At 36.9% G+C, this 15,657-nt stretch overlaps 1 protein-coding gene across 1 annotated transcript in view; it reads left to right on the top strand.

The window, feature by feature from the left end:
- PDE11A (phosphodiesterase 11A) overlaps window positions 1–15,657 on the top strand; it is a 139,402-nt gene that overhangs the window by 57,766 nt on the left and 65,979 nt on the right. Inside the window, exons 3-6 of the mRNA XM_075153335.1 lie at window positions 2,864–2,953; window positions 4,926–5,066; window positions 8,335–8,399; window positions 13,218–13,353. Coding sequence (XP_075009436.1) covers window positions 2,864–2,953; window positions 4,926–5,066; window positions 8,335–8,399; window positions 13,218–13,353 — 432 coding nt within the window. The remainder of the gene's footprint in view (window positions 1–2,863; window positions 2,954–4,925; window positions 5,067–8,334; window positions 8,400–13,217; window positions 13,354–15,657) is intronic.

Below are 15,657 nucleotides of genomic sequence, written 5' to 3'. Positions count from 1 at the left end.
TAAAATACGGACTGTGCTTTATGCTTGTTATAAGTTACATCCTTCTATTTAAGGAGCAATAGCAATAATCAGGAATGGAAATAGAATTCGTGCGTTACGGTTCAGTGATGCAATATGTTTTTACCTTGGAGCACCAGAGGATTAGTAATTATACCTATCACTTAAAAGGAAGAAAAAAGGATGGGTCCAGCTTATGGCGGTATGTGCCACTTCCTCAACTCTTTGTGTTCTCTTTGGAGGGAAAATCCCTGAAGTGAATCTGGCATAACAATACCAGCTCCTTACAGTATGTGGCTCTGTCGCGAATGAGTACAGGCTCAGACAGGTGAGAGTTGAATATTGTATTTCTCCATATTTGTATGGAGTGTCAACAGCGATAGCATCAACATGTTGGAGGTGCTTGTAAAGCAGTCTTGAGTACTGCAGATTTAAATTTATAATTTGAAGTTAGGATGTGATAATTGCTTTCTAATCCATTCTGCAATTTTGGTTAAAAAAAATCAAAATTGAGTTACCATTAGAAATGTCTTTATTCTTTGTTTATTAGGTACTGTATTACAATTTGCCAAAAGTGGTTTAGGCGGCAGTCACCCTTACTGTTCAGAAAGTACAAAAGAGCAATGACAGTAGGCTTTTGTTTTTGTTCTTTTGTAAACAGGGATAATTGATTTATCTATTATCACAGGGTGGTTCCTCTCTACCTGACTGTTGGTTTGTTGTGTGTGTTTTTTTTTTTTTTTCTTCATAGCTGTGGACACTTATTAATTCCGTTTACTGATTATCTTAAACAGCTTGATGTCTCTTTCTTAGTTGCACAGCACCTTACACAATTAGTTTGAGTCATGAAAAGAATGATGTAAGTCAGCAGCTTTCCAGACTCTTGACATTTCACAAACCAGTGTTTTATGGATGTTAATTTCTATATTGAGTCAGTGCCTTGGAATTTGGGTTTCGGAGAGCAGTGTTTTTCAATATTACAAAATGATATTTTCTTCTTGCTAAAAAAGACATCTTTGCTAGCTGTTTTTGTGATGGCTGAAGGTTCATAAAGCTCTTGTATGCTTTCCATTGCCACATTACTTTTGGGAATAGAGGATCCAATGTGGGTGCAATAAATACTAGTATTTACTTGTTTTTAAGTAAAAATGTACCCAGTCTCACTACGATATTCATAATTATACTAAAGGTCAGATTTTTCTCATATTAAAGTTTTTCTGCTCTGCATTTCTTACTTGGCTGCAGCATTTAGTACTATTACAAGAAAATATAGATACGTTTTTTGTTTCATTTTGGAAATAAAATCTAAACTGAAATACGCAAAATTCTCTCAGAGAAGTTCTTATCTCCTCTTAGCGATGTTAGTGTCTTTATTTTTCATTTCATGTACTCTTTCCTGAAGATCTGATGTGATAGTTGGCTAGTTTAATTACTGCCTCTCCAAAAAGGTTAGTGTTTGTAGAGTCTAACGTGTGTCATTTTTCTTTAGTGGGGACCGTGATGGGAAGAGGATGAAAGTGAAGGGTTTGCAAATTAGCGGTATAGGTGTATTTGTGTGCACCCTTAAAATCTGCAATTATTCTGACAGAATAGCAGCTGCGAAGGTGCAAAATTCAGAGGATCTGAAGATCCTTTTAGAAAACTCATCATTACTCAAACACAAACTAAGTAGACATGTAGCCAGTGGAGTGCTTAAGGAAGATAAAGTAGAGCAGGAGTTGCTGCTCTTTTGGTTCTTCTGGATGCTTACAATTCTTGGGTTTTTTTCCTCAAATAGTCTCAATAGCCCGCTTCCCTGTGTTAGCAGTAATTTTCTAATTAAATGGAATTTCGAAGGCAAATGCTGGTTTCTCAGTGCCAAAACTTGTCACAGAAAGGATTGCTTACAGTGGATTTTCCAGTCGACAGACGAGGGAGAGGAAAGGTTAGCTGCTGCAGCATTCTTTTGGCTCTGTAAACAGCAGAGTGCCCCAACTTTCACTGGCTTTGCAAATGTTAGAGCTATTCAGCACCTATAAAATTTACTTCGTGTCTCAGACCTAAGCTTGGGAACCACTCAGCAGTGGCAGTATCTTACTGACTTGTTATCAGTGTGTGGCTTAAAAATGCTAATATTATTGGACTTCGATCCACTGTCATCCTTGTGAAAGTGCCAGTCCTACAGCTATTCAAGTATTTGACTAGCCTAGTTTTTTCATTTCACACAGAGCCAGCCTAAAGTCATAGCTAGCCTAAAGTCATCTTGTGCACCTCAAAATATTTTCCCAGTTCCTGTTGTCCAGTCTTTCTTAATGTATGGTGATGCATTAAGGCCCAGTTTCACAAGCATGTTCTTTAACTTTTTTTCTGTTGTTCATTGAGAAGACAATCAGCTTTCTGACTAATAGTTTTGGATCAATGTGCTGTGTTCCACTGTGCTGGTATTGTCCAAAATCTACATCCTCTAGAAATCAGCAGGAATGTGATTCAAGCTTGCTTCTTGAGCTTAGAACAAAAAAGCAGTCCAGAAAAATAAAGAATACTTTTTCTAGGGAAGCTGTAGTGTCTACAGTAATTTAATGTAGTCTTCAGCAGACATTTTATAGACTTGAGAATCTGCAATTTTCCAGACATGTTATAGAGGACCCTCACTGCTGGGACCTGTGAACTCAAATGCGTTTGTTTTTCCTACCCATTCGATCTTTGTTCCACTCATTTTATGTGCCTTGCCCGTGATGATTTTGTTTTGTGTTTAGTGTTCTGCTTGAAGAGTGACTGAGCTGAGACCCTCGTGGGACATTTCACCTTAAGTTTAGGTCTCTTTGATAGTAACATGAGTATCTAATTGCAGTTGTTTTTAATGACTGGGAGTTTCTTTTGATACTAGGTGATGCAGATGTATCTCCCATTCTGTGGGATTGCCATATCCAATGCCCAGCTATTTGCAGCTTCAAGGAAGGAATATGACAGAAGCAGGGTAAGTAAAAAAATGTATATTGGACCAATATCAAACCTTCATCTTTTGTTCCTTCAGATTCCGGCTATGCATATGTGTTTGCTAAGCAGACAGTTTTAATTATGTTTTATTTCAAAAAATGCATTTTCAACAGATCACTATCTTGATTTGAGGCAGCAAGCAGACAGCATGGGAGGGAAGTACGCTCGTGGTGGTGGCTGTTGTTTCCTGATGTCAGTTCCATGTTTCATAGTGCTGAAACAATTGCATTTGTGACACTGCAGGAGAGTGTGTTACTTTGGCAGAGATTCAAACTCTCATAAAATTCCAGTAATATCAAACCTTTGCCATCCTGAATTTGTAATATTCAATTCATGTGCAAACAACGTAGATATATCTTTATAAAAGTAAGCAAGAAAAAAAACCTGTATGTGTAGGGTCTTGACAGCATGTGTCTGCATATGTACATTACTCACATTACTCGTGATTGTTGATGCCATGCATGAATTGGGACAGGAGGCTCCAAAGAAGTGAAAATAATGCAAAGCTTCAGTAGAAATACCACTGGTAGTGCTGAACCTACTCTTGTTTCACAAAGCAGGGGAAACTACAGTGGGGTGGGTCTGTGTATTGAGCACTGACGTTTTTATCTTCAGGATTTTGGTGCTTTCCATGTATGGAAACTAATGCTTTCCATTACTTTGAAAACTAACAGTAGCCCTTTCTAATGGTGTATGTTAAGGGTCATGAAGCACCTGAGCTTGTCTTCTGTCCACGTCTGAATACAGACCACTATATTCTTGGGGTGGAGATGTGGAGGAGACTTGCAGAAAAAAAAGGTTTTCTGCCAAAGATTTTTTTCTTTGTTTGGTGTTCAAACAAAATAATTGTTTGACTACATAGAAACTTAAAATTTGCTGTAGATTCCCAGCCTGCAGGGAGCAATGACAGACTTTTGAGGAGTCGGCGTTTAATCTTCTGAGGGAGGCATTCAGCGGAAAAGTGTTAGGGAGATTCTCATTCTTCATTAGAAAATGGTAAATACTGGTGGTTGGACACATCAGGAAATGGGATTAGAGATACAGAGTCTTTGTTCCTTGCTACCACTTCAGCCATGCGAGGCATAACAAATATCATTGCCGTTTGACAGCTACATGGTGGCCTGTACTTAATTGCATTTCTGACCTTTTGGTGGCCTTTAGCTTTGCCTAGTCCACGGTTGAAATTAGTTGGCAAGTAACATATGATGGACAAGCCCATACTTTGCCTTCCCTGTCAAACTGGACACCAATGGTGGCAACTTCCAGTGACTGTGGCCAACATTTTGCTGCTGACCACTGCATTAGGAGAGCTAAGACCACTAACGTTTATACACTTACCTATATTGATGTTCTTTAGTATTGGTGCCCTAAACCAGAATAAAGGAAAAAGCACACTTCTTTGGACCCAGGGTAAGAAAGAACATGGCCTATTATTTTTAAAGTTGATGAAATGAGAGGGGAAGCCCTTCATTTTAAAACATTGTATTTTACAGGCATGTTGTTAGTGGTAAAGACTGGATCAGAGTGCTGTTGAAATATGGAAGTATTAATGTGGTTTTTTTCTTTCCAGCTTTGAACATGCAAAATGGGTAATAAATGAATAAAATGGAGTTTAAATGCACCAACAAATTCAGTATAGCAAATCAAGTAATTCAATCCATACTGCGTACTTGGAGAGTTGCATTATAGCCATTGTTTCAGTGAAAGATTCCCATTGTTTGCTAGGAGTTAGATTGTGCCCACTTGTGAGCTAAGAAATGCTTAACTTCTTTCTTTCTTCAGATGTCCCCACCCTAATTCTGTTGCCGTAATCATCAAGAACTTTATTTGGATGAAGATTTCAATGGATCACTCATACTAAAACAAATCCCAGAGATTATGCCTCCTTTGCAATGCTCCATGTATTTATTAATTCTACAACTAATACAAGAGTTTTCTGTCCTTGCATGCAGGCTTTACTGGAAGTAGTGAATGACCTCTTTGAGGAACAGACTGACTTAGAGAAAATTGTCAAGAAAATTATGCATCGGGCCCAGACTCTGCTGAAGTGTGAACGGTGCTCAGTATTACTTCTGGAAGATATTGAATCACCAGTAAGTATGGCTGCACATTCTGTAGAAAGGCTAATATTTGAGTGGTGGAGCAGCTGCTTTTATTGTGAAACATTTAAGCTGTTTCATATCATATGTAAGTACTGAACAGCAAGTATTCTTCCAGCACATCTTAAATGTACATTAGGTACAGGTTGAATCTTTGTCGCCACTGTTGTGGTTTAACCCCGGTAGGCAGCTAAGCCCCACACAGCCACTCACTCATTTCCCCACCCCAGTGGGATGGGGAAGGGAATTGGAAGGGTAAAAGTGTGAAAACTCATGGGTTGAGATAAAGGCAGTTCAGTAGGTAAAGCAAAAGCTGTGTGCACAAGCAAAGCAAAATAAGGAATTCATGTGCTACTTCCAATCAGCAGGCAGGTGTCCTGTCATTCCAGAAAAGCAGGGCTTCATCACATCTAACGGTTACTTGGGAAGACAAATGCCATAACTCTGAAAGGCGTTTAATGGGTTGTCTGTAAGTTGCTGATGGATCAGTGGTGTGATCCATCTGATATATGTGATTCTCGGTTGTCTGTGTGATGGAATTAGTGCTTACTACAGAGCAGCTAGGACAGCTTAACTGAGAAGTAAGGTGCTCCTGTGGTCTGCTTAAAAAGGAAAAATGACCTGATTTGTTATCAAATATTTATTTGCTCAGTTCCTTTCTTTCATGGTATAGCCACTAGAAGGAAAGAAAAATCTTGTCTGTAGCTTCATTTACATTTACCCGGAATTTATGACCTTGCTAACATTTTCAGGCTAATGACTTATCAAATGAGTACTGCTTGCAAGCAGTTTCAGAACCAGAAACAGTTCCATCATCAACCAAATCTTTAATGCTCATTTTTAGAACTAACCTTTTCTGCATACTTTCCAATAAATAATTATCAGACATCTTTGTTGATATTTCTACAGTGTTCATACTTTTGCATCTGTTATTGTTGTTTAACTGTAGCAAACTGAAACACTTACGTAGTTTCTATTCTAGAATGTTACATATTACATCTTTAATCAGACTACTGGTCCCTCAGAAATAACAGATAAAAATAAACTCATCAAGACTTGTTAACCAACAATCCTGTGTATTCAGCAACTCAGTGGGCTTTACAGCAATTTAATCAGTGTCTTCACAGTAGTCAGCTTCTGAGCTTGTCTCATGAATGTTTTTTTGTGAAATCCAGTATTTGAATGTGGAAGAACAGCAAGACAGTAAGGGCTGAACCTGCAACACAGGGAGTTTCTCAGCTACTTTTGGTGGCCACTATTCTACGGGTTTCATTCGTTCCTGAAAGTTTTCCACTCTAGCTGCTGGCTGTTTTGGAGTAGCTATGTTTGCACATTTTAACACGTTTCTTTAATACTTTGCAAAATAAATAATGAGAACCAATCTCAGTTCCTAAATGATGAAAATGCTGTGAAAAGATAAGTCCTTTTGTTTTTTGACCTAGTAATTTTTCCCTGAGGTAACAGAAAATCCATTGGAAAAGACACATTTGCATACAAATGTCTAGATAGTCACATACTTGTTCTTGTGATAGGAAGAAGCTTTTGCATGGAGCAGGTGAAGTGAAAATACGACTTTCAGCATTACTGAAGTATGTTTGGTTTTTGCAATTGCTCTGTCCACTTGCCCAAGGAATAATTATTTCATTGCAGAGTTTTGTTAAGTTGAACAGATGGATGTAAGCTATATGAAAGTATTTGTCAAAAGTTGGATTTCATGCAGTTTTGTCAGAGGTTTTCACTGGGACTTTGTAGTACTGCCATTCGTAGGGTATGGGAGCCTCTTTAAAAATGCTTAACATTTTTATGACTGTTGTTATTAGTAGTAAAATAAGTGACTGCCTTTATATTGGTATCTCTCTTCGGTGTTTCAGGCTATTCAACACAAACTATCCTCCTTTCTACTGATTTGAGAAGTAGTTGAAGAATAAAAATGTTGCTTTGTAATATCATTGTTTTTTCTATCCAAGTATCTTTGGATTCACTGACTCTGTAATTGATTATTTCTTGCTGGGCTGTGACAAGTCTAAATGATTATCAGAGACAGAATCATAAGTTTGTGTGTATGGCAGAAAAAAACCATTATTTTCTTTCCTGGAGGAAAGATAGGAATCTCATTTTATTTAAACTGATAGAAATTAAGTACTTGCAGTATGCAAGGGGAGTATGCCCTAAATTACACTAGCTTTCATAAAAGCAAGATCGAGGTTTGAATTTCATTTATATATTCTTTGTTATAGAATTTTAATGTTTCTAGTTTATTTTCTCTTTCTAGACCCCCCACACTGATTTTATAATTACAAGATACAGTGCTACTACATTCTTATGAAATGCCACTATGTTTGCAAGTATAATATGATTTTTATTTTTTACAGATCAGCACATTGTGTTAGTAGCAGGCTGTGGGTGGCATCGTTCACTTTGTTTTTCTGCTCTTGGTACTATTTCTACCTTTGAGCATGGATGGTTTTTCTTCCAAACCATGGGCAATGGGTTCTCCTCCCTCTAGCCCAAATTCTGAAATGTGGACAGCCAAGGTATTCAGTTAAGCCTCAAAAATTTTTAAACAGTTATAAATCTTAGGTTAATTTCGAGTAGGAGAATAGCATCTTGCCACCCACTTGGTCATTTTTACAAGTGACAAAACAGTTATTTTCCTGATTTCCCGTTATTTTGGAGGGTTAACCTATATATCAAAATAGATCTCCATAGAGTAACTCAGTGTTAAGCCACGTCTAAAATATCGTCATTTGTACATTGTGTGAAAAACTTTTACAATACAGAACCGAAGTGCAAGATGGGGACTCATACTAGCATCCAAAAACATTACGTAGAACATGTGTTCTATGTCACATTAACCATTCTTAAAATGTTTCGCTTATGTGCTGTTGGCACATATTGTTCAACGAAAATTGGTTGCAATTAGTAGTGCAAATGAGTCCTTCTGTTTATTTTCCTGTATTAAAAAACGTGAAGTTTGGGTAAAGTTCCATAATTCGTGTTGCAAAGCCCTTTGAAGGGAAGCATATACTGTTGCAGAAAATAGTTTCATGAAGGAAACTAAAGATATAATTTCATTTGATATTGTTTGTTAGTGAGCTATGCACAGTGTATTTTGAACTGAATTCTCCACTGGGAGAATACAGATTGAATTTTTATTCCAAGACCATTGGATAAAAATATGGTTTAAATATAGGAACCTTACATTACCGTTTTACATATTTATTCATCTTAATAACAATTTTAAGTTACTTTTTTGTGACAGGTGGTGAAATTTACAAAATCCTTTGAATTGTTATCTCCAAAATGCAGTGCTGATACTGACAACAGGTTAGTGCTCATCTTCTATGGTAATGGATTACTTTATTTTTCACATAGTTTTAAATTTGTTTGATCGTAGTTTTATTTTCTTATGGAACTTTGGGTAGATTGGATTGAAGAGTGTGAGCCTACAGTTTTTACTCAGAGAAGACCCCTGCTTGCTTCAAATGGAGACTTGCTTGAATAAATATACATGCCTATGTTTTTATATATAAGTGTGTCTATATATATGCGCTAACATTGTATCACTGTCTCAGTGAAGAAACCAGGAAATAACTCATGACTTTTTATTGTTATAAACTCATGGAGAACACACAAATGTTGTTTTGCATAGTTAATACTGAAGTAAAAATTACAAAATTATTTTAGATTGTTTGTTGATCTCTTACAAAATGCCTCCTTACAGTTATGTTGAAAGGTTTCCAGTAAAATTTTATTTCTGCTCTTGTCATCAAGTTATAAAGCCTAAAAACCTCAGAGAACATGTATTTCCTAGAAATTGTGTTCCTGTGACTAAATCTTATTTGGGACCCAGTCAAAATAGAAGTATATGTTTTGCTTAGTGGGATCTGTATTTAAACATTGATAAAGGGCTAATTGTAAGTAGTAACAGAAAGAGCTTTTTATCCACGTGGGGTTACTGTATTAATTCCTACAAGATAATACACCTGGTAACAGTTCACATAAAATGTCCTACATACCAAACAAGTGGATGAAGATTCAGGACTATTGTGAGAAGGTTTATCCCATCTTTCAGGGCCCAAACTCAGTTATTATCATACATATTTTATGCAAATCAATTCATACTGATTCTGAATTAGAATTTTGCATGTCAAATGACTGCCATAATGATAAACCTAGCCTTCTGTCCAACTTGCTATCCATAGCTTAGCAAACATGTAGATTACTTTGTGCTTTGCCATATTTAAGCCCTTTAAGCAACTTTAAAAAATATTTTGGGGTAATTTGCCTTCTTTTGTCCTTTATTTCTTTACCTCCAGTGTGGTAAGAAGCTACCACTTCATTAAGGTGAATGTGCACATTGTACTCCAGATTACGATAGGTCGTAATTCTTAACGCTTTTCATGGATTGATCTCACAGCATTACAAAAATGGGTAGTGTTATTTTTAAGATGTGCAAACTGACAGCAGAGTCCAGGACCACACGGAGAGAAGGGTAGAAGCTAGATCTCTTCCATGCCCTATCCACTAGTTGAGAGGTGGGAATGGTGAGACAAATGGAAAAGGAAAACAAGTGATAAAAAATAGGAAGGTTTAAATATGAATAAATAATCTGCTGATTCATCTGGGAATCACAAGTTATTGCTTTTGACAAAGAGATTCAGAGTAGCAGTTGATCTTTCCTAGGTCAATTAAATTGGTGAAAATACATTCCTTTTGTTCAGGGACAGGAGTATGAATCAAGGGATGTGGTTGTTATTCCTGTTTTTCTCAAACTTGATCTGTAGCCAGATTAGTCAAAACATTGTAGAGTGGTGTCAAGATAACCAAGCTGGCTCATTTCTTGTTACCATAGTTATATTAGCATGTTACCAAAAAGCAATTTGTAGTAGCCTGCTCTGCATGTAGTCAAGACAAGATTATTTAACTTTAGTCTGAGACATGAATAAATACATGCAACCTGGTAGCTAGTCTTTGTAAGATTTATAAAGGTATATTTTTGTGCATCTTAATATAAAGATTCATTGCTTTTTCTTTCATTTTTCACCCAGTGAAGAGTGAAGTTGGTTTTACAAAGACTGAGGTTAGACTGGCAGATATGATGTCACATTTGGATCTAGCACAGGCACAGCTTGAGTTATTGGCACTACAGAGGGAAAATAAAGGTTATTTAGGATACAGAACAATGCCACGAGCCCTTGACATTTGAGCATTTTTCTAGTGAGTTTTGCCCTTTTCATTCTACGTTCTGCAGCCCTAACTGATGTAAAGTCATGAGACCTTCCATGTGGAAAAAAATGACAAGATGAGTTTCTTCATCTTCACACCAGTGAAGAGAAATATTATTTCTTTGAAATTTTAGCGGAAATCCAAAGAGTTTATAGGCTGAGAACAGTTGTAGTTATAAGTTTTTTATTTGAAAGAGAGAGAAGCTCCAAGGACAATATAACTTTTCATGTCCTAATATACTTTCTCACACAGTTTTAGAAGAAATTGGCTTTTCTTTTGCCCTTCTTACATACGGCTAATAGCAGTTCACCTGTTTAGTCCCTAAATATTATAATGAATACTCATATCTTTTTTTCTTTGCTGTTGGTTGTAAAGAAATACCTTGCAAGACCACACTTGTATTTATCTGTTCAGTTTGCAATTTTCCAGCACACACCATAATCGAGTTTATTATCCATATTGGCACACTGATGCTCTCTATTTTGCCAATCATTTTGTTCTTGACATACAGGTTTGCCAAGTCTCCTGAATTTTCTCTCCCTTTGAAAAAAGATTACATAAACCTTAGAAGCCTTGAGGGTTCAGTTCTGATGTATTCTGGATGAAGATGAGCCTGAGGGAAGGCACTGTGGACTATGTCTTCCCTGCACAGGAGAAGTAATCTTGGCAGATAATGTAGCTGAGATTACAGCTCTCTAGCCTGAGTGGGAAGGTCAGCTGCCTGGGCCAGTGTGGGTTGTGTGGGAGAAAATACCTGTGCTCCCTCCCATTTGGGCTGGTACAGAGAAAGTGCTGAAATCCTTGCTACCACTGGCCCTGGGATGATGAGCACTCGGGTATCACCCCGTTCCCTGCAGTATTTTTATGCTTCTTAAGGCATCTTTCTGCTCTTCTAGTCGTAGGAGCTGGACGGGTTCATGTCGCTGTTTAGAGAGGATTGAAAGTAACCATGATTTTGGCTGTACCGCTTCCCTACTGTGCTTTCTGCCATCCCTGTCAGGGAGGCTTTGGGGAAGATAGCACGGCAAGCAGCTGCCTAAGGGGAGCCTGCAGCACTGTTTGGTGCTTTTGAGCAGGGTTTACTCTCCTGCCTGGCATGTGGTGCTCCTGCAAGTGCGTGGGCAAGACAGGAAGATGGGGGCATGCAGCTGCCTGCATCAGTCCAGCAGGACTCACTCATGACTTTCCACAGTTCGGAGAAAATTGTTGCTTGTGATTTTTAGAGTAGTTTCTGAGTGTTCTGAGCTGCTGAAGATGGAGAGAGCGCCAGCTGGCTGTGATTTGCATCAGAATTAAGCATTGATATTTCCTCCTAGTGAAATTTGAGTGCCTCTCTTCCAGAGTGTAGTTGTAAAGCACTTGCTAGGAATGGAGACAACATAGTAGAACACACTTTTAAAACTTCTTCCTGAATTATATCTTGTTTCTTTTATTTGAATTCATTTGCTGCTTAAAATGCTTGACACCCATAATCCAGTCCTGATGCAAAGTGTCTTATAATATCTGGATGATAATATAATATCATCCAGATTTTTAAGGTATGAACAGGGAGCTATGCATTTGAAATTAGATTCTTATCCTTAAAGATTCTTTTGCTTCTCAAGTATTGATGTCCTGAAATAAATTTTAAATTATAAACATGAATTTTTTACTTAGCTCAAAATACATTATGTTTCTATAAAGGTTCCTGTCAAAGCATACACCTAACATTTATTACAGTCACTCAAAATTCTTATCCCAAATGAAAGTTGAGACACTTAGATTTATTTGTGTAAATCATTATTATTATCTTTATTTATAGTCTTTTAAGAATATTGAGTTTTCTTTCAAGTGAGTGACTTAGTTGAATTAGTCTCCAGAAAATCAATGCAGCCAACAAAAATCAATCCTTTCACTTTGATTGAGTCTTCCTTGTGCATCCTTCTTTCATTCATGTGCATTACTTTGAAGCTTCAAGCTATTGTAGTCTTCTCTGTGGCTGCTTAGAGTCACTTTTTTCTAAATAATGTTTCTCAGGTGTTGAAAATTGATCAGTTTTCTTCTCAAAACTAAGACAACATGCATTTGTTTATTCACACATGAATAGCTACCCCTTGCCAATTTCAAAAACCTGTCTGCAATAAAGTCAATGAGAACTTTCCTGCTGATTAGATGAGGTACAAGGTGAGGACTTTAAGGTTTGTGTAGATACTGAGTTTTCTGGAGAAGCTGTGATGGAGTGTGGTGAGTTAAGCCCATAAACCTGGCATCTTATGCTCATTTACTGGCAGCTCTCTAGCCCGTCAGTAGTTGTGGCAGAAGCTCAGCCAGGAAAAAAAAGAAAGGAAACATTAATGTATTGTATGTCTACTTGGATCCACTGCTGCAACACACTTACATTATTGATTGTAAGACTTATTTCATGATCCCTTCTTCAGCCACTTGGGTCTGGCATTTCAGACCAAAATAAAAAAAAAAGGTATTTCCCTTGACAGGAAAATTATTGGAAGTATGAATTAAAAATACCTCAAATTATTATAATAATTTGAAAAATTAAAATCTTAAAATTATATACTTTCAGGTAGCTCTACAGCAAATATTATTTAAAACCGGTTGCTTTTGATGAGCAGGCCTGTATCCCACAGAAACTTGAAACATAATCCCATTCTTGGTTCATATGTAAATGCATTTTATTATTAAATGCTGTATTTACTTTACTTGGGAGAACAATGCTATTTTCAATAGAAAGAATTGTGTAAAGGAGAGAATTTTTGATGTACCATTTCAATAAATACCAAATTATTGTTCTGTACTTAATGCTTAGTAACCATTAATGTGAATAGTTCTGCTATTCCTATGAATATGCCTGTAAGACATGCTGGACTTTCAAGCAACGTTGACTGTATTCTTTTCTTCCCTTGTTATGCTTTTTGATAGTTTCAAAGACAGCGTGGAGAAATCATCATCTTATTCCGATTGGCTAGTAAATAATAGCATTGCTGAACTCGTAGCTTCCACGGGTCTCCCAGTGAACATCAGTGATGCCTATCAGGATCCTCGCTTTGATGCTGAAGTAAGAGATTTTTAGAAATGTAAATATACATCACACTTTTGGCATTGCAACCAATATAACACAATTTTATTGTTATAGCCAAGTGGCCGTAAAACATGAATATTTATATTGAATTATTTTTTCTATCCAGTATGTCCTCCTTTTGACCTGCTGGTGTTGACATGTTTTTATACAGTAAACACAGGTCACTAAATTAGCGTATGATTTTAGGCAGTTGCTTAGTCTGTCCATGGTTCATTTTTTTCCTACTTATAAGTGATACTTTCCTCTATCAAGTGCTTTGATATTTATGCAAACTGATTTTTATTGCTGAAAATTCCACTGTTGGTGCTCAATGTTAGCAGCACCATCGTTGTTAGCTGTTGGGGTGACTGGGGCTGTACACACACAGAGTGTAAACAGAACCAGAATCTAGAGAGACAAATGTTGTTTGTGATCTGACTTAGCCAACTAACCTTTTAATTTGCACAAATAAAATATACACACTGGGTTAGTTATTTCTCCAAGATACATATCACTCCTAATAAAAGTTGTTTGTGTATCCTAAGGTATTAATTCCAGCCTCAGTTAGGAAGGTGTAGATACGGATAAAAACATATACGTATACTTAACACCTAAATAAATGTTAGAGGCGCATGGAAGGACAAAATCTTCACTGAATTCCATCCAGTGAAACAGTATTACTACGGGGGACTTGGCCAGCAGTTGGGCAGCACATTAATCAGTGGACAGCCTTGGTCAGCCAGCATGCCAAACTCTATTAGTGCAATAAGTGTGCTTGGAAGTGTTTCATGTTGAGAGTTTGCTTGGTTCCAGTTTTATTCTATGTGTCATTAAAGGGATTATCTCTCAAACCAGCAGAATTTGTCAAAACAAGAAAAATAAAAGGGGCCTGCTGTAAAAGTGTACAAGAAAACTGTGTTGATGCTAATTTGTTCAGAATTTCAAAAAGTACAATTAATGCCTGGGGTCTATTTCTTGCCAAAGAGATATGCTAAAATAAAGCATGCTAATCCTTGATATGTTTGCAGTTGTACTTTTAATATATCATGTCCTGAATAATTCAGCTATCTCTTACTTGTTTCACAGTTAGTCCTTTCCAAGTTAGAAGCACTGCCCAATTTATATATAGAAAAAGAAAACACTTAATACAAAGGGCAGTAATTATTTTCTGTTGGTGGCTTCCTATGAAAATTTAATTCTTAAATTCAGTTGTTACAATCAATTATTTCTGACAGACAGTCAAGTGTAGTAAGAGGAACATATTATTCCTCATGACTTAAAATCAAACATACATTTGTAGTTATGAACAGATATTCTGTTCTCTGCTTCTATTAAAAACACTCTTTTTTCTCCCAGAACACTAATTGTCATTTTCAAATGTTGATGCTCAATTTTCAACTCATTCACTGAGAATTTAATGCCGAAGTATTTTCACTGAGTTCATTTTAAGTTCTACATCTGAGGCAATTGTTCCCCCACTCCCATGGATTTTAGGTGGCACTCCACACTGATTTCAATGATGGGTTCTGAGTATGTACAAATAAGCAGTACTCTAGTAAAACCTCAGTTATATCTTTTGCTAGCTAGGAGATCACAGTGATCCCATCCTGCCTCCAGTATATGAATTATTGCTGGTCTTTTCTTCTATTACAGATTGCCTGTAGCACTGGCAGTTTTAGTAAGAGAACATCTCCTGATCTCCTGTGAGTGGGCTCATCCCACTCTCTTACTCTAATCTTTTTGGAAAAAATATTTTCTTTTCTTCAGATTTTGCAGCAATGGCCCTAAAGGATAAAGCTTATTAACCATAGAAAGGAGAGAATCAGTGACACTTATAATAAATTGCAAAGTTTTGTCCTATATTAGATAAAAAACAATAAATGAGGCAGAAAATTCTCTTCGGAACTACAGGACCAATTAAACCTACGTAGAAACTCTCAAATCTTGGTTTTGACCTCATCCTTCCATTTCTTCCTAGCTTGCACTTGTGCACAGTTCCCTACTTACTTTTGCCTTTCTTCTGAAAATGCATATTTCCTGTAAGCCCCCTTTGATAGCTGCTTTGCTAAATCCGATTTCAGTTTGACAGTTGGGAAGAGTATTTCTAAGGCACACTTATTCAGTGGAGGTTGTCTCTACTAATCCACCAGTGCAAGTAATCCAGGAGTTGTCTGGACGTTGCCTCAATTGCAGTTTGTCTTTAATTCCAAATCAAAGTCAAATATTGTAAGCTTTCTGTGGCAAAGATGGTGATGTTTGTATTTTCTTTGGCAATTTTTAGAATAATAGTTGTGACTTTTG

Source organism: Calonectris borealis, chromosome 6 (genome assembly GCF_964195595.1).
Source record: "Calonectris borealis chromosome 6, bCalBor7.hap1.2, whole genome shotgun sequence".
NCBI lineage: Eukaryota > Metazoa > Chordata > Aves > Procellariiformes > Procellariidae > Calonectris > Calonectris borealis.
The sequence above is the reverse complement of the archived record's forward strand: the minus strand, read 5'-3'. Positions and strand labels throughout refer to the sequence as shown.